Source organism: Catharus ustulatus, chromosome 9 (assembly GCF_009819885.2).
Source record: "Catharus ustulatus isolate bCatUst1 chromosome 9, bCatUst1.pri.v2, whole genome shotgun sequence".
In the NCBI taxonomy this organism is placed as follows: Eukaryota; Metazoa; Chordata; class Aves; order Passeriformes; family Turdidae; genus Catharus; species Catharus ustulatus.
Genome location: NC_046229.1, coordinates 12,511,349 through 12,529,959, shown reverse-complemented (window position 1 = coordinate 12,529,959; position 18,611 = coordinate 12,511,349). Strand labels below are relative to the sequence as shown.

The 18,611-nt window shown below is 37.9% G+C and overlaps 1 protein-coding gene across 1 annotated transcript in view; it reads right to left on the bottom strand.

The window, feature by feature from the left end:
* Positions 1-1,272: 1,272 nt before the first annotated feature.
* The window catches only part of ST6GALNAC3 (ST6 N-acetylgalactosaminide alpha-2,6-sialyltransferase 3), a 211,427-nt gene continuing 194,088 nt past the window's right edge, over positions 1,273-18,611 (bottom strand). The window contains exons 4-5 of the mRNA XM_033067498.2: positions 5,266-5,373; positions 1,273-3,089 (exon numbers count right to left, since the gene is read on the bottom strand). Coding sequence (XP_032923389.1) covers positions 2,903-3,089; positions 5,266-5,373 — 295 coding nt within the window. The 3' untranslated portion in view covers positions 1,273-2,902. The remainder of the gene's footprint in view (positions 3,090-5,265; positions 5,374-18,611) is intronic.

Below are 18,611 nucleotides of genomic sequence, written 5' to 3'. Positions count from 1 at the left end.
GTGCACAACACTTTTATTTTGCTTGTGACACCCAAACTCTAATTGTGTTCTTCATTTTGTGTACATTTAGATGTTCCTAGAGCTGTATTCTTAGCTGACCGTTGTGATAATGTTTCATGTAGCATGCAAGCACTCTTCAAAGAGTTTCAGAATGAAGCACATATTTTGCAACACATTTATGGTGAATTGGCAAGTATTAAATACCTTAAAAACTTCCTCAGACTTAAAAAACACCTTGCAGGTGAACACAACTCAGGAAGAATCCTTATGCTCACTGGAGAGAAACACTCTGCTTCATGAGTAAGTCTGTCCAGTCTACACAATTTCCATGTGCAGCTTTTTCACAGCAGTTTTCTATGAACCCAGAAACTTTCTAAATACAAGTTCAATTGACTGATGTTCTTCATTTCAGTTCCTCTTCCCTCAAAGGAATGAGAGGATTTCCCAGCCTGCCCTGTAAAATGTGTGTGGAACATTCTCCCTAATTCTGCATGTCCTACATTTTTCAAATCCTGCCTTACAATTTTTATTAGCTTTCCATATATCCAGCCACCCATCTGAACTGAAAAGATGCATATGGTGATAAATCTGGTTTTGCTACTACAGCTCTTCCTCCAATCATGACCTTTTTTCCCTTTTTGATTTCATCCCATGTTGTATCAGCCTACAACAGATTTTAAATTCCAGGAACAAGAAACAGCCAGTTTTAATTACTTGTATATCACAGCATTCCCTGTAATTTTCAGACACTTTGGGCACCTTTTCTTCAAAGCATTGTACAAATAAGTTGAAAATGGGAATATTCCTCTCAACAGCTTTCAAGAAAGTCAGTCAAGAAAGGGAGTAGGAAAACACTATTGCTCTCCTTTTCCAAACAGAAAGGTGAGCCATAAAGTCATGCTAGAAATCTGGGACAAAGCCTGTGTTTGAATATACATGTTTATCCAAGATCATAAGCATGGCCCTAGCCTTTGTCTGACAACCAGAATGAATACTTTGAGTACTAAAGCAAGCAGTGAAAGTTGGGCTATAATAAAAAATAAAATCAGAGAGCTGCATTTATGGTTGAGAATAGAAGGGGCAACAGAGATGATACCCTGGAATCACCTACCAACAGGAACAAGAAACCAATGATCAGGAGGAAGACTAAAGTGATTTCCTCCCCATCCTATGAGTTGGAGTTGTTGATGAGAGAATATATATGCAATGAACATATAAAATATAGATTTATATATACAAATATACAATAGGAAATAGTCAGTATACAAATACTTACATGTAAAAATAGCTTTTTACTTTCCCCTTTTCTTGATTTACAAAAGCATACAAAGTTTCCTGTTGGTTAATGTTTAAGTAGTGTGAATAAACCCTGTGTGACATATTCCACATGTAATTCCTTCAAGTGTTCACAGTATTGGCCATTACAGTGTTGAATCTGACATTCCAGATGTTAAAATATTCATAGGACACATTCTAAACTTAAAGCATTAGTTTAAATACAGTTTAAATAAAACTCACATGTGTAGTTGAATTATGGTCATATTACAAATGAGTCTGCTGCAGTTGAAAACTTTCCATGACAGCAAGCTTGGAAATACATATTTAAACTAGAGATGAGTGTATTTTAAGATTCTTGAACTGCCTTTTAATGTGCAGATAATACTGTGAGATAGGGAGTTCTTTCAACTTCATCTGAAGCAATGCAAGCTGATAGAACTCAGTATTACAAATTATCCTCAGCAGGAAAGCGGATGCACAGAACAATTTGCCATCAGAGCCAGACACACTGTCACTTTCTTCAAATACCCAACAGACAAGAATAAATGACAGGCATCATTGTTTTTGTGTTAAGAATAAATAATCTGGAGCATTCTGCATCAGGAAAGTGTTTGAAATGAAATCAAATTAATCCTCAAAAATCCCATGTGAGATAGATAGACACTATCCTTATTGTTAAAGATGGAGAAACTGGAGATCTAAAATAAATTATAAGGGCTGCATGGGAAATACTGTCAAAATACTGTTATTTGGATGTTGGAGCAAGTCCAATGCACAGCTGAGTAAATTGAGATATTAATGACACAACTTTACACTCACCAGCTTGGGGTACTGACAGCAGACTTGGTACAACAGCCAAAGGTTCACCATGGGCTTCAAAACAATCTTTGCCAAGTGCCATTCTGCTGGAGCTGAACTGTGGGATAACAGCTTCAAAAAGCACAAACTACATAGTCCCAGATGGTGCAGACTGACCAGGGTAGAAGGAAGCTGCATTTCAGAAGTTATTAATTAATCAGAAGTCTTAAGTAGATAATATCTCTTATTCAAGAGTTGGGTACAGTTCAAGAACCATGCTTAGCTCATCTCTAATTTCACCATATATGCAAGTGCTCACAATATATTGTGTATCAATATATTCAGGTGTTTTTTAAAATTTACTCTCTCATGGATTTTGGAGGTCTGTATTTTACCCCACATTTCTTTAGTCAAAAATTTCAACTGACACCACAAATGAAATTAGCACTTCAGTACAGCAAATGAGCTACAAATAATTTTAAATATCTGAGATGATGGACAATTTTCAAAGGACCACCATGTTCTCTGTGTGCACCTGTATATACAGGAAATCTCATCTGTCTTTAACTGCTCCTGCCTTGAAGTAAAATCCAGTTAAAGTATAAAGTGCATAATGTGGATTAAAACCCTTAGAAATAACAAACAATGTGTCTGCCTTCCACAGATGATTAATTTTGCTTAACAGCTGAACCACCACCCTCTTTGTCTTCTGGTTTTTAGTTTAGTGTTACCTAGGCTGAGAAAGGCCAGCCAGATGTAAGCAAAACTATTGTAAACTGAGACATTTTTGCAATATGCTGTTAAGGGAGAGTTAAGTAAACCAGTATCAAGACACTGTCCAGTTGGGATGTGTAAATATTATTGTCTGCTTCTTGGCCCACTTAGCAAATACTTTCTTTTCCGTGATAAACCTGTGGCCTCCATAGGGAGCATTTTCATGGAGAAAGTATTCCTCACACTCCTCTCTTCCTGGCTCGTAGTAGTGGTAGGGAACTTTACGAAAGCCTTCTGACCTAGGGACAAGAAATATATACTTAAGTACTGTTTACAAGAACAACATAAATATATAATACACCTGAATACAGGATACAAGCATCCTGGCTTGGATGAGCAATAGTGTGGCCAGCAGGACCAGGGCAGTGAATGTGCTCAGTTCTCAGCATCGGTGAGGCCACACCTCAAATCCTGTATTCAGTTTTGTGCCTCCCTACAAGACAGACACTGAGGTGCTGGAGTGAGTCCAGAGAAGGACAATGGAGTTGGGGAAGGGTCTGGAGCACAACTCCCATGAGGAACAAATGAGGGAGCTGGGGATGTTCATTCTGGAGAAAAGGAGGCCCAGGGAGGACCTTACCACTCTTTACCACTGCTTGTATTGAGGTGAGGGTTTGGCTCTTCTCCCAAGGAACAAGTGACAGCACATGAGGCAATTGCCTCAAGCTGCATCGTGGGAGGTTCAGATTGGATATCTGGAAAAATTTCTTCACCAAAGGGTTGTCAAGCACTGGAACAGGCTGCCCAGGGAAGTGGTTGACTCACCAGTGTATTTAAAAGATGTGCAGATGTGGCACTTGGGACACAGTTTGGTGCAGACTTGGCAGTGCTGGGTTAACAATTAAACTCCATGATCTTAAAGGTCTTTCCCAACCTAAACAATTCTATGCACGATCTGAAATCCTTTCCATGTGCCAGCACTTGAACTCCTTTGCTAAACTGTAAGGGTTTTCATTACATCATGATTTGTAGGATTCTTAAGGCAGAAGAAGCTCAGTATACTCTCAGCACACATCAGTAAGAAGCTGATGGGCTGGCTCTTATGGGCTCCGCAATTTTGTTCAACCTGTGATAACTCAGCCCACAGGGCTCCCTCCCTAGGCAAAGGCTTCTCACTGCATAGTCCCAGCTGCTGAAATTGCTTCTTGAACTGGCTGAACAAGGCAGTTATAAGAGTAACATCCAATATAAGTAGGTAATCCAGTCAGAATCACAGCTTTAAGGAGACATCCTTCCCTGCTGCCAACATCGCTATCATGCTGTTGACTGGTTTTACATCAGGGCTATGCAATGCCAGCTTGGCTGAGCTCTCTGAGGACAACTTTAGTCCTGTCACCCCTCATCTCAGGGTGTCTACTGTGTGTTTTCATAAACAAAGAACAACATATGTTCATTCTGTTCATTCCATCTGGATGACTCAATCAGTGAGATCTGCAAGTTCTAAAAAGTCAGCCTCTAATGTTAAGATATCCTAATTAAACAGCTGTGACTCAAATTCTGTTGTTTGTGACTTTTTTTAGGTTCTGCCAGGAATGAGTCTCACACTGGAATGACACAGAATGTGGAGTGAGAACCAGCACAAAGGCTTGACTTTAGGAGCTCATAACCCACTGGACTGGTTACATGCAGGACTTGGGCCAGTTTAGGTACAGAAGAATAGATGTGTATGTACCAGTACCACACAATTTTCACGACATTTCTTGCTTTTATGAATGAATGAGGAATATTTTAATTTTATAGTTTTCTACCATACACAGTAGATTAAAGTACTTAACTTGGACTTGTAAAAATTGTGTTTAGAGTTATACTTCTGACAATAGGATTAATCCACTGTCACTGTAAGGTCACCAACAGTGGTTGGTTGGAATTTATGTCAGTTTATGGTGATAAAGCTCACAGGACTTGTTTTATTATCTAATTAGAAACCTCTACTACTCAAAACAAGCCATATATAACCTAGAAAGTTCAAGTAGGTTGCTCAATGGTGGTGAAATGTAATTTCAGGTAACTATCCTGGGCTAATCATTTTATTTCACTTCCAGGGTTATTTGGTATTCAGAAAACAACATATTAGTTTTTTCCTCTATAGATCTGTTTTAGCAGTGGAAGCAAGTACATTTTATCAAAAGAATATGAGCATACTTTGTTTCCAGCTAATTCAGAAACTGCAAAAGATCTTTGATTAAAAATAGTTCCTTATGACATCTGATGTTAGATTTTGTAAATGTTTTTATTTTATCAACAGCACATGCCATATCAGGACTGAATATGCTGACAATAGTGTCACATCAACGCAAAACACTAGGAAATGACTGCCTGATCCATTTTTTGGATTTATGATATTAAAATCAATTGTGAAATTTTGACAAGACATCAGAATTGTAGATGCATGAAAATAATTTTCTATGATCTTACTTGCAGTAGGTGTCATTTATCATCCCATAGACGTGAATTCCATAGCAAGCATCCATAGCCAAAATTAAGGTAAACCAACCCGTGCTGAGATATGAACCTGACTGGACTCTGTGAAAATACAACATACACAAAACAAATTGCAATGAGAAATTATCAACACTTTATCAAAGAAATACAATTTATTGCCTGGAACAAAAGGCATTAAGCAGCTTGACAATCTGTCAAAACCATAGAATTACTTTGAATTATTTATAGATATGCTCTTATTCTTCCCAGCTTGGGGCCTCCAGCTATTGTCCACACAAAAAAATACCATGTTAAATATCTGGAGTCAAACAATGCATCTCTAGTAAAACAGAAAATAATTTATTTTCACATCTGAAAGATAGTAATTAGTGGAGTTTGTAAAATGAGATAAAGTTTACCAAAATACAAAATACTGTCAAAATTTGTAGTGTGTGCCTGTGAGCAGGCACCATCTTTTTCTGCAAGCAAAATCTTAATCTGCAGTGGGCTATCCTCGACCTGAAAATTCACACAGCAATGAAACTTCCAAAGATATTTTGATACAAAACCATCCCATACAAGGTTCTGAAAACCAAAATTCTGTGCATATCCCTTTACATAATTTTGTGTTATCATTCTTCAAGCTAACACAGCAGAGAGAAAATCACCAAAGGACAGTGCCCAGGTTGGCAGATTTGCTCAAATGGCTAGATATATTCAGTCAGCCCAGAAGTATGACCTGCATGAGTGAGAAAAATTACATGTGTAAGGATTTGGCTTACAGAATGGTTGGTTGAGCAAACGTGCATTGTTAACCACAAACCAAATCCTGTTGGCTCTGCTCACACAAATGTTACCAGTGGGGGACTGGGAGTCAACAGTTACCCAGATAACCTGGGCATGCAAGACTCACTGCTTTGAAACCTCACGAGTGGTAAGAGCACTCAGCCCTTGCTGCTTACAAACTGGTTGAAGTCCAGCTTTGTGCATGTATTGCTTGCAGTTTCACTGAAATCAGTGAAAAACAATTATATTTAAATTATTTTAAAATGTCCCATTTCCAAAGAAAGATACAACAGAACTCACAAAACAATCTTAGTAGAGCACCTTAATAGAGCTGGGTGCGAGTGAGAGGAGGGGATATATGAGCTTTCTGCCACACCTGTAAGCTCTTAGCTTTTGGCTATGGCAGAGAGCAGTCTGTTCTCCATCCTAAGCTAAAGCAGCCTAATGTTTGCACACAATTAAGTTTTGCTGTAAAAGAACTCTGAAGTAAGCCTACGTGCAAATCAGTTATTGCCACCAACAAAATCTTCTGAAGACATTTTCATCCTGGGGTAGGAGTAAAATTTTCATGTGGAAAATTATCCTATAGCAATTTATGCAGCCTATAAGCCCTAACATCCCTGTGAGACAGAAGAACCAACCTCAGGTGTTTTATCCTGGTTCAAAGCAAAAATGTACACCAGTCTCCTGCCTCCCCCCTCCTGCATAAATACACCAATCACTGGCTTTTGGCACAGATTCTGTGTTATTTCCTTGCTCAAGTTGAACTAAACACTATTTAAGACAATGGGTGAAAAAGTAGTTCTACAACCTTTATCATGGCAACTACCTGGCATGTGCAGCTCTGAGATTCAAATTCCTTCTCTGTGTAATACCTTTTATTATGGCTAGTTGAAAAGCTCCAAGAGCTTTATGTTCCTAAAGAAACTCCAGTACACTACAGTTTAAATAAACCTTCAGGTTTTTTTAGTGAAAAACAATTACCACAATTTCCAGAGCTGAGTCCAATCACAGTGAAAGTAGTTAAATAGTCTCTTCCTTGCCCATGTCTGTCATCCTTCATGGATGACCTGGTGTGAACTTCTATCCCTGCCTTTCCTGAAATATCCTTTCCCCTGGGGAAACAGCTAAGTATCTCTTCTGCTGCTTTTGTAAAGATCATACTGGAAATAATAAATAAAGGGTTAACTTAAAGTGAAGAACGACAAGTGGGAACTAAAGGCAGAGTGTCAAACACCCATGTTGCATTAGGTGGATACCAACTGTAATTGTGCTTTTTTTGACACCTTTATAGGCATGAAAGTGTACAGCTGTTGATCTGCCCCATCAGGATCTTCATCTCTTCAACCAGAATGTTCTGCTGCTGTCTAGCAGGGAGAATTCCCAATCCAATTCATGTTATTTCAAAATAACATTCCACCATGATAAAAGGCTGCATTTACTTCTAGCGTGCTTTCTGCTCTTGCACCAGGAAAACACCAGCCTTGAGCTTTCAAAGCGTTTCAGAATCACAATAACCATTTACAGGAACACGATGGAGATCAGGACCCTTCCGATAATGGAGGTTTATTGGAGAGCACTATATTGACAGTAGCATCTGAAATTTGCTATACTCAGGAGGAAAAAGGAATTTTAAAAAAGAATTAATCAATATTTCATGTCTTGTTTTAACACCATTGGACCTTAGTCTTCTCATCTATATACTGCACTGGCAGGATAAATAAAAACAGCAGAGTGAGTTCCCAGGTACCTTCCCTGGGAGATGAAGTACATGACAGAATACAGATTATATACTTTAAACCAAAGCACTTATATTCATCCCATTTTTCCTCTGAAGATACACAGGGATATGAGGGAGCATACTTAAACAGGGAAGATTCTGGGTGATTTGGTAACACCTTAGAATTCAATCTGATACTATAAACATACTTTCAAAATTCTAATGAAAGCAATATTAGAAATGTGAAAACAATTTTAGCTGTCCCTAAAAGGCCATAAATCTCCGAACACCTTTTAAAATATCATCCCATAAAACTGTAGTGCAAAGTAATGTCTCAGCCCTTGCTATTATGCTAACACTGTGAACTCAATTTCCCTCTCTCCAGGAGAGTTTTACATGTCTCTTGGTCAGGGGTTTTTGAGACTCATTAAAAAAGAGTTCCTCTTGTTACTGTAATTGCACTCAAGTTTCAAATTTTACGCACAGGAAATAAAAAATTCCTCCATTTATGTGTAGCATAAGGCTATGTAACCACACAAATCGGGGGGAAGGAGGATATTAATCCCAAAATAGGGTAAACAGGAGTATGTCAAACCTCATCTGTAGAACTACAGTAGGCAGATATATTGTGGTATGTGTGTGCAACAATTCCAAAATTGTTTCCTATGGTTCAGAGAGACTTTCTTTTAATAGTATAAAATTAATGGGGTACCAGATATGGACAGGAAATTGTCTCAACGGCTCAGGAGGAAATAATGCACTATTTTCAAAAATGAAGTTTTAAAAAGATGGCTTTGCTTTCAAGACATGATTTACAGCTGAACGCAGCAATAAAAAGGCAATGCTCACAAAAAGTTACTTTGTTTACCTTAAAAATGAAAGCTTATTTTGCATACTTGACACTTTATTAGTATACTTAAAGAAATGATAGTTATTGGTGGTAATTCACTCTGCTAAATGCCATCCACCATTTCAGAAAAGTACATAGGCATATGCTTAACATTAAAGACATGAAAAGAGCCATGGAATCAACTTAGTTAAAATGCTTGAAACGCAGTATATGCTGCTTATCTTGCTCTTAGTGAAGGTTTAAGTGCTTAAAATGTTGGTATTTAATCTCAGAATATAAAAGTAAGCTGGAAGATTAATAGTTACTTGAAAGTTTCAAGTCTCAAAACATAGAATTTGCATTTTTAGTAATGCCTTCCATAAACTCCAGCAGAAAGAACTGACTAGTTTCTCACAATATGTTACAAAAGAGACTTGCATTCTATATTTCAAAGAAAATAGTAAACCACAGTTTTAGGATTGCTAGAGTTGTAATATGTGACACATAAAGCTTTAATTAAAAATTAATTTAAAATAAAAGCAATTAGACAGGGCTCTTTAACTTTCCACTATTTCACAAAAAAAATAATTGATATGAAGAAGTTGGAATAGTGAATGCACCCTAAAAATGTTGGCAACCAAAATTCATCTTCTTTGACATCTATAACCTGCTTTGATGTAGGCTAAATGAAGGAAAAACTCATTCTTTCTGTCACAGGGGGTAAATAGAGGAACATAAAATATTTTCTTGGTGATCCAGGGCAGGTGAGTTCAAACCGAGTAGAAGTTTTGTTGTCAATTGAGTTCTGATTTTAGCACAGAATTCCAGGAAGTTCTTTTCTTCATTCAATTGTTCCAGGATTTTTTTATGTGCACAATCAATTTTAGCTCTATGGTTCAATGGACTGTAATTTCCAGTGGGGACTTCAGTGGTAAAAAACAAAAATTAAAAAAACGTTTGTGAAGGCAGAGAAGATGTCTACACAAGCAATTGCATGTCAATCTGATTGCAGAAAAGAACTTAGAAGTCTGTTTTTTAAATTCTTTTGGGAGAAACTAGAGATCACAGAAGGTCAATTAAGAGTGTTAATTAAGATAAAAACTGAGGAAATTTAGTACTTCAAAAAGCTATTAATTAACAGAGAGCTTGCCAAAAGCATTAGATAGACGCTTTTCCTTTCTGACTTAATTACAAAATATTGCAGTAAAGTAAAATTCAACAATGACAGATTGAAATGACAAAATTCTCCAGGCCAATTAATTGACAAAAATATATATATCTTTTCATAAAGGCTGTTTATAGACTCTAATCCTCAGATGACTCTCCTACCAAACTACTGAATCAGCAGCAGCTTTATTTGCAGCAGCTTGTCAGGCTCTTGATTAATAAATAAGTATAAATAAGAGTATTGGTCTAAACAAACGAAGGGACCTATAATACACAGAGTACAGAGTAGAGGTTTTATAATGTGAGATGCTCTTCCAACAAAAAGGTTTGTTAAAATGATTCAAAATAAACACAAATATTTTCAAAAATATGTCAGGATTAACTTAGACTATGTTCAGGTAGAATAGTCTCTGGTATTTATTTGTATCTGTGGTGCACCAAGAGACCCCTCTGGGAGGGGTCAGGGTACTCTGGTTTTGCCTGGCACTCTGTCAGTGCCTGGGTCAGCCTCATCTGTGACAGGTCCTTGGGAATGAGGGTAGAAGGTGCATGTCCCCTCTCCCTCCCTTGATGAAGACAATCAGCTCTTCTTCTCCCTGGGTTTCTCTTGTTTTTTGCATTGCTGAATCACAGTGTTATTTCCTTACAACCAAAAATACACGAAATTTATCTGCCAGCACATACGGTGAGCCACTACTTAATTCTACACTAACCAAACTGAACTTATGTTGACTGAGATTTCTCTTTTTTTATTTTTTTTTTTAAATTATTTTTTTCCTCTCCTCCTGAAGAAGCAACTTTGAGTACACCTGCTGAAAAACTCTTCTGCTTTGCCAAATTAAACATCCGCATTCCCCAAGTCACAGTTTTGGGTCTATGCCTTTCTCTTCACATCAGATGTGGATTTGTAAATGACAGATTGGAATGAGCTGACAGAAAAATGCACCCACCACTGAGAGACCAGCAAGGCTCTCACATCTCCTCGAGGAGCACATACACTTCTCTTGCCAGAGAACTGCTTTTCTGAGGGGAGTAAAGGAAGTACCTTTGGTACAGGAGTAGGGCCAGACTCTAAATCCTGAAGAATATCAGCCCTAGCCTGGATTTATTTCTGTTTTCTCTAAGACACAGTGCTCTGTTGCTGATTATTTTATTACATACTTTCTGCAGAAAAAAGAGCAGAAGAGCAAAGATGCAAGCACAGAGAATTGATTTTACTGGTAAATATGGTTACTATTTCTGCATTATAAAGATACCTGTTAGGCAGCCATTTATCACAATTATACATTCTTTGGTGTGTGTGTGTGTGTGTGAGAGAGAGAGAGAGAGCGTACACATGACTTTTCCTTGCATCCCATAATGGTGCAAGACATCTAATAATAAACAGCCTTGTCTCTCTAGCAGGGAGCAGGCAGTCTCACACATTGTGCTTCAGGTCATTCTGAGAAGTGAAACATTTATACGTGGACAGATGTTTTATTATCCATCATGTATGGTTTTATGCAAACCTACACAAGTGGAATGCATTATGAACAGCACACCACATTCCAGATTCAGGCAGCAACTGCGCCCAGCAAGATGTACCTGGGTATGGAGAAGTGATGCACTCCAGCCAGCCCAGATTGTTGGTAGATCATCCTTACTGTGAATCCTGAAAATAAACTGCACTTGGGTGACATACTGTTCAATTAATCTCCACAAATATTGACTTTCTGTTTATATTAATACTGCACCAATGGAAAACAGGGACCATTTCAGTTGAATTTGCTATAACCCTGCAGTAAAGGTTACTCCTATGTCACAAACTGGCCCACAAGAATCTGCCCCCCCAATCTGATATAAAAAGAGATGTAACAATTAATAAACCCCATGTCAAAATGGCATTGAAAAAAGACACTTATGAATGATCACAAAAAGAAGCAGAGAAATGATGGCTTTGTATTTAACTGCATCTAATTAAAAAAACACCAAAACTATTTAACTCACTACTTACTTATTATTTTGGGCAAGACAGGCAAAACCAACATTAGAAATAAGAACTAGTCTGTTACTACAAGTACTGAAATATCTGAGGCATCTGCTTGGGTATTTAATTTATGGATCTATTTCCAATCTTTGTGTTGTGTACATTTTTCTAATTTATTTCCTTTCATTCTTTGTCAATTCAATACACTCATGGAAACCTGAAACAAAGGGGGAAAAAAAAGTCAGCAGCCTGAGAAAATTGACTTCCACTGTCCAAGCTTGTGTAGTTTCCTTATTTCTGATTCCTTGGCCTGACTTTGATGCATCTCAGTTCATTCGTGAACTCAGGCAATGAGACAAGGAAGTTATTTCACCCAGGCAGAGAGGGCTCCTTCAGACGCCTCTGCTGCTGATCTCAGAGAAGAAAAGCAGAATTCCTGTTTATCAAGGGTGATCATTGAGGTCCAGCTTGCTGCAAAGCACACAGAAGAGAAACAAGACCAAAGAATTATAGTTGTAAACTCTGCCCTTCAGCCTATATATTGCACATATTATTTCAAGGCGATTCTCATGCATTCTCAAACATGTGTTCATCTCTTCAAGATGAATGGCATCCCCTGTAGAAACCACGAATTGGTAGATTAATATCTTACAGCTACTGGGCTTCTACAGATTGCACTGAGTCTTCAGGTGAGAACTGTGGTCTTGATGCAAACTGTTCATAGAACAAAAAACCCAATTCCAAACTTTTTTCCTTCCCTACTCTCTTCTTTAATCCTTCTGCTTCCAGAAATACATATTCTCTTGATTCCTCTTGAGTCAAGATTTTTTATTTCCCTTCTTAAGTACAGACTGTGGTCTGAGTCACAGCCCACGTACTGGTTGCACTCAAGTTATCAGTAGGAGATGCCTTTTGTGAGTGCCTGGGTCGCACTTTTCCCCTGGGGTCTGAAGTCGAGCAGTTTATGCACAGCCACACACAACCTCGATCTGCTGGAGCTGCACTGCCCAGGAAGAGAAGCACATGGCTCCACACATCTCCATGTGCACTGAGATTTTGCTGATGAACAACAACAAATGTATGTTTAAAATCAGGACAGGACACACAGAAATGTCGCCCATTATGAACATGTTATTACGTTTAGAAGGAAGAAAAACTAAATCCACATAAGCAGGTTTGAGGACTAAGCTGTTGACATCTTTACACAGCCATTTTCTCTTCAAAAACCACCCGAGTAAAATCCTTCCATGATTAGGAAGGCTTTTTATCAGGGAATGCAGCTCTTCTGGTCAACAGCAGTAGAGCACTCACTCCACAGGACCATTACTTATGCTTGCAGTGGTTGAAGAAAATGGAAAATAATGCCAAAATTTCCCTGGTTGTGGTACCATGGTGTAACTCTGTCCCACTGTCCCTCGCTTTTATTGGACTATGCTAGGCCAAAGACTTCCTGCAATCCCTGGTGGCTGTGACAAAGGGAGTGGCAGCTGAAATCTTGGCACAGGTTTCAGGGCTGGTGCCACAGTCCTCTGTAGGGCAGCTTTATGTGCTCTGCTCTTCACCACAATCTGCATCCAGTTTGCTGAGTCCTGGTTCAATATTTTCACACAGCGTGAAAGGGAGTAGAAAAGGATTTAGATTTTCATCCTTTGTAACCAAAAATGAATCAAAATGAAAAACTATGCCAAGTGGAAGAAAAAAGACAACAGGGCCTTTTCCCTGCATCTCCATTTAAATCAATATTTGCTGTCTTGGGTCTGCACATTTTTCTACAGGGAGGATATAAACTAAACAGAGCTGCAGTTAATCCAGGATCCCTGAAGAGATTTAATTAAGGAGGCTTTTCCACCCTTTCCTTTTGGTATTAAAGGGCACTCACTTCTCCTAGCTGCATATTTTAGTGAAATGTATTGTAGGTGAATACAGAAAAAAATTCTTGATTAGCTTTTACCTTCTCAGTACAAGATACCAAAAGGAGTTCATCCAGCCTTGTCTGAAAGCAGCTTAAATTTTTCATAGAAACATTTTCTATTAGGTTGGATCTTTTTTACGTTTAAATCAAAAATATAATACAACTTTGTAAAGGTGTACATTGTATTTCTGTGACACTGGGATGTGAGCAGAGGCTTTTATAAAGACATTTTGTTTTATTGCTATGGTGAAAATGAAAGAATAGCTGGCATGAGATTGTACCCTAACTCTGTTCATTTAAGAAGGAAGAACACTGGACCAGATACTCAGCTGACAGAACCCACACTGATGTACATCAGTTGATACCTTTTCATATTTTCCACAGTCCCCAGTCATTGTGGTAGTTCAAGCACTACGTCTTTGATACTGACATGGAAGGGAAGGCGATGGGACATTGTTCTCCACACATTTCACATTTATCTAAGAATTTTGCTTTTTACCTGAATGGATGCCCATATAAAAAAAAAAAAAAAAAAAAAAAAAAAAAAAAAAAAAAAAAAAAAAAAGCGAATTTTAACTCTAAGCTTTACTTCTGAAGAGATAATATTCAGTGGAAAAAGAGAACTCTAATTCCACAGATTAGACCTTCATCAGTGCGCATTCCTCTATCAACAACTTGTATCCCCCAGCTGTGCTATTCAGAAGAGTGTTTTCAAGGTATTCTAAAATTAATTCCTAATTTGTTGCTAAATTACTAACTGATTATTTACATTACAGTAGCACTGTGAATCCTCACTGTGCAAGGCACAGTACACACACAGCAATTCTTGAACCAAAGAGCTGAACTGTCAAGCACCCAAGAGACACAGATTCCTTGGAGAATGTACCTGTCCTTATCCCTAACACTGCATCACACCACATTCTCTGGAACTGCATCTGGAGCCACAGAGCTCTTCTCTACACTGCCTATTTGCACTAACCAAAAGTTCATTTTAGATTATGGAACATCAATATTTTTAGCAAAAATGAAGTCTTAAATTCAGATAAATTATTCTGATATGGAAAAAGGAGGTAAAAATAGAACTTGTGTGGGTCTGACTTTTAATTCAATTGCAAGAGGCCATAATGTGACCCATCAGTCAAGCTTTGAAGATTAACTGCTAATTAACACAGATGTTGCCTTCCCTTTTACTACTGTAACTTTCTCTAGATTAACTTTTCCTTAAAGAATAAAAGGAACAAAATATTTCTCTTTCCTTTTCTTTTTTATTTTCTTTTTTGACATACATTTTAATGAAGCACACACACATATATAGGTATCATATCATGGTCTAGTATCAATATTAGGGTTTTGCTTGCTATATATATTCCATCAAAATGGATTTAGTCGTTCACTGCTTTCTTAATTAACTCACCTCTGTCCACATATTGAGGAAGAAGTAAATAATCCTCACATCTGAGCTACTGGAACTTCCTCTAACTCCTCCACTGCTTGGCTTACATAGTAGGTGGCTTTCTGAGGGGCATCTTTTGCTCATGCACATTGTGGGTAGGAGAGGTCAAAGTCTAATTAAAGCCTCACTTAAAATACAGGGTCCCAAATCCTGAGGACACACAGGATTAACACAGGATTAACTTTTGTCATTCCCCTTCTGCTCCCCCAGAGTCTCTACATTTATGCAGCAGGATCTTCTGAAGGCCAGATGCCTGCAGGCTCAAATATCTACACTGGAGGCAGCACCTTGATTGTAGACAGACATATTTGGCTGAACAAAGATTAGCACAAGTTCCTCTCTCAGATGGCAGCCTTCAGAAAAAGCATGGTACAGCAAACAGTTCGGAGAGGAGACTGCCACAAGAAGCTCACAGGAAGAGGACCCAGGGGTGACAGTTGATTTCCTACTATCCCACTGAACAGTTTCTTCAACACTTGACAATTTCAGAATATATTATTTCAACATTCATTGAATAGTCTGCAGGAGGTTAATAATACAAATGGAAGCTTTGAGAAAAATCTCCATATTTATTAGAATAGTAGTTAAATGCTCTAAACCAGAATTTTTATGGCTTCTCTGCTATCAACTGAACTAGCAAATTAGTTAATTTCCCAAGTCTTCCACAATCCAGCTTTTTGAGGATAATAAACACAAGAATTATCATACTAATCATCCAGCCAGCTCACTGTCTAAACTAATGCCTCTGTATCAAGAATGGTGAGAACTTCAGTTAGCATCAGGAATATGATATTTCCAGTGAACTCAAGTTATTAGAACACATTCATGAAGTGGGACAGTGGTCCTTTGCTTTATAAATAAATGTTCTGATTTCTCTTCCACATTATACTGCTCTTAGTAACATCATCTTTCCAGTGATTCCCAGTCTCAGCTGGTTAAGACTTGGCAATGTTGCCATGGATTGTGCAGGCCAGCAGCTCCTCGAAGGCCATACGCATGACAGGATCCATCAGAGGAGCCTGTGGCTGCTCCCCTGGCACCAAAGTTCAGGACATCACAGTTAATTAAATTCTTATCCACAAGATTTGCATAACAAACATTAAAACAAGCTAATTCATTACAACTAGAAACTGCAAGCCCCTTGCCACAATTTAGCTGACTCTAGTCTAAACTACATCCTTTTGGCACCAAAGGGTAAAATCTAGAACTGACTAAAATCTGTTCTATGGTTATATTACAGAGAAGCACAGGTAACAGCAGGAGCTACACTACTGGAAGGAATACCACATTAAAAATTAGGAGTTCAATCACATACAATAGCAGAGATAGTGTCACAATTAACTTTACAAAACAATATAATTCTTTATAAAGCTCTTTCTTTGTCTCTTCATGCTTTGTGCCTGATAAACCCTTGCCAACAAAGACACACTAATTACAATTAGTTATACAAACTGTAGGACAACTTAAATGATTTATTGATTTTTTCCCTCACGAAATAAATGTTATTTTGAATTCCAAATATACAGTAAGAAAAATTAAGCAGAAGCCACAGATGGCATGTTTAGTCCAGACACATATGAATGTGAATATACTTACAGGGACACTCAATCCATTTAAAACTTTAATCTTTTCCCTGGAAAAATCAGTGCAGAGTAGGTTTTAAGCAATAAATTCATTTTTCCCTGAGCAGAGACATTTAAGGTACAAAACCAAGAGCTCAGCTGTTTAAAAAAAAAAAACCCTTAGAATAAAGAGGATCTTCCAGCAATTTTTTTAATGTCTGCAGGCCAACAAATAAAAGTACGCACATTTGTAATGCAATATTAATGTGGCACTATGTTTGCATTTGATATAATTATTATCTACATGCAATCTGAAGACATAAAAGAATCTCAAGTTGTGTTAGATATTTTTCTGTGTTAACTATCAAACTGTGGTAGTGACCACTTCATACCTAGGCATAGAAATAACAAAGGAATCTTTCTGCTTCAGTTCTTTGGGAACTCTTTCTAAGAATTACTAAAAGATCCTCCTTTGTCCTGCATCCTGCAACATCATGAAGGTCCTGTAATCACACTGAGAATTTGCTTGCTCGGTCAATATCCTCAGCGTTCAGGTGTATTTCCAGGAAGGATTTGCAGCACTGAGAGTCAGAGCAGAACACAGCACTCAATCCTTCAGGGGAACCCTCTCATTAGTCTATTCTGAATTCCTCTGAAGTTCCAAAAAAATACCTAGACTCATTGAAAAATGAAGAGGTGATCCAGCCTGATGTTCTCCCAGTCCTTTTCACATGCTCCATCTCCAGAGTGCCACAGCACTTAAGCAGTAAGATGTAAACCTTCCATAACACAGACAATCAATGTGCACAAAAAAAAAAAAAAAAAGGCTCAGACAGAACAGCCACCTCCAGGAAGCTTTACTCCCTGCTCTCTGAGTGCCTTTTGCCATTACACCAACCATTTTGTCCTCAGTCTTGTCAAGTGAAGGCACAGCACTTAGGAAAATACATTTCTCTTTTTTTCTGGTCTGCAAGTCAGCATTATCTGATTAGGTCTACTTCCTATGGCTTGTTCAGTCTCGCTTATCAGACATACTGGAAAATATTTCCAATAATAAGCCAGCAGAAATCTGCCTTCATATCTGGTGTCAGGCTACATATAACAGAAATCTTTTCATTTTAGTTTTAAAGTATTGCTTCATTCAACAAGCCGACTGCTGGCTGACACACAATCTAACCTAAAGGCTATGGATCAGCAGGTAAATGCAGAAATTCTATTAGTTTTCAGACCTGAGGTTTACGCCTTTCATTTCAAATGAAATCAAAATCCTACACATGAATAGGTAAAGCACAGAGTAAAGATCCTTTCTTAAAACCATCCATTACATATTACATGAGTGCAAGTAAGAAAGCAGTTCTGCATCTTGTAGATACTGTGTTTCTTGTGTTCAATGACTCTGGCAAGGATGGTAAATAGCAGACATAAAAGAGATTCATTTTGAGGAAAAATTAAAACCATGACGAACATTGTATTAGGCAATGTGAAATCCTGCAAGGGTACAGACAGGCATATTCAGATATGCTTGGCATTAACAAAACCTCTCCAAGCTTGTATAAATTGGACTTCCTTACCTAAATCCGATTTTAAAAGTAGTAATGAAACTTGTCTGGGCTTTAAAGGTTTTGGAAATGAACATCCTCATATAGGACCAGAAGAAGGAAATAGTGCAAAAGTGCATATTGAGAAGTATCCAGAATATTGAGGAGAATACTTCTTTTTCCAAACTGAAAGAAACACCACCAACAGAGAGAGAATTCATTCCTTTGCTCTTTCAAGTGTACACATCCAGCTTTATATAAAAGTACAAGAGATTTAGGAATGGTTGACTCCTAACTTCATTTTACTGTTTGCTCTTAAGAGATGCATTCACTGGAAATTCTCAGAGCATAGGCATCAGCATTTTGACACAGTATATGGACTGAATCCCCAAACTAATAGCAGAGAG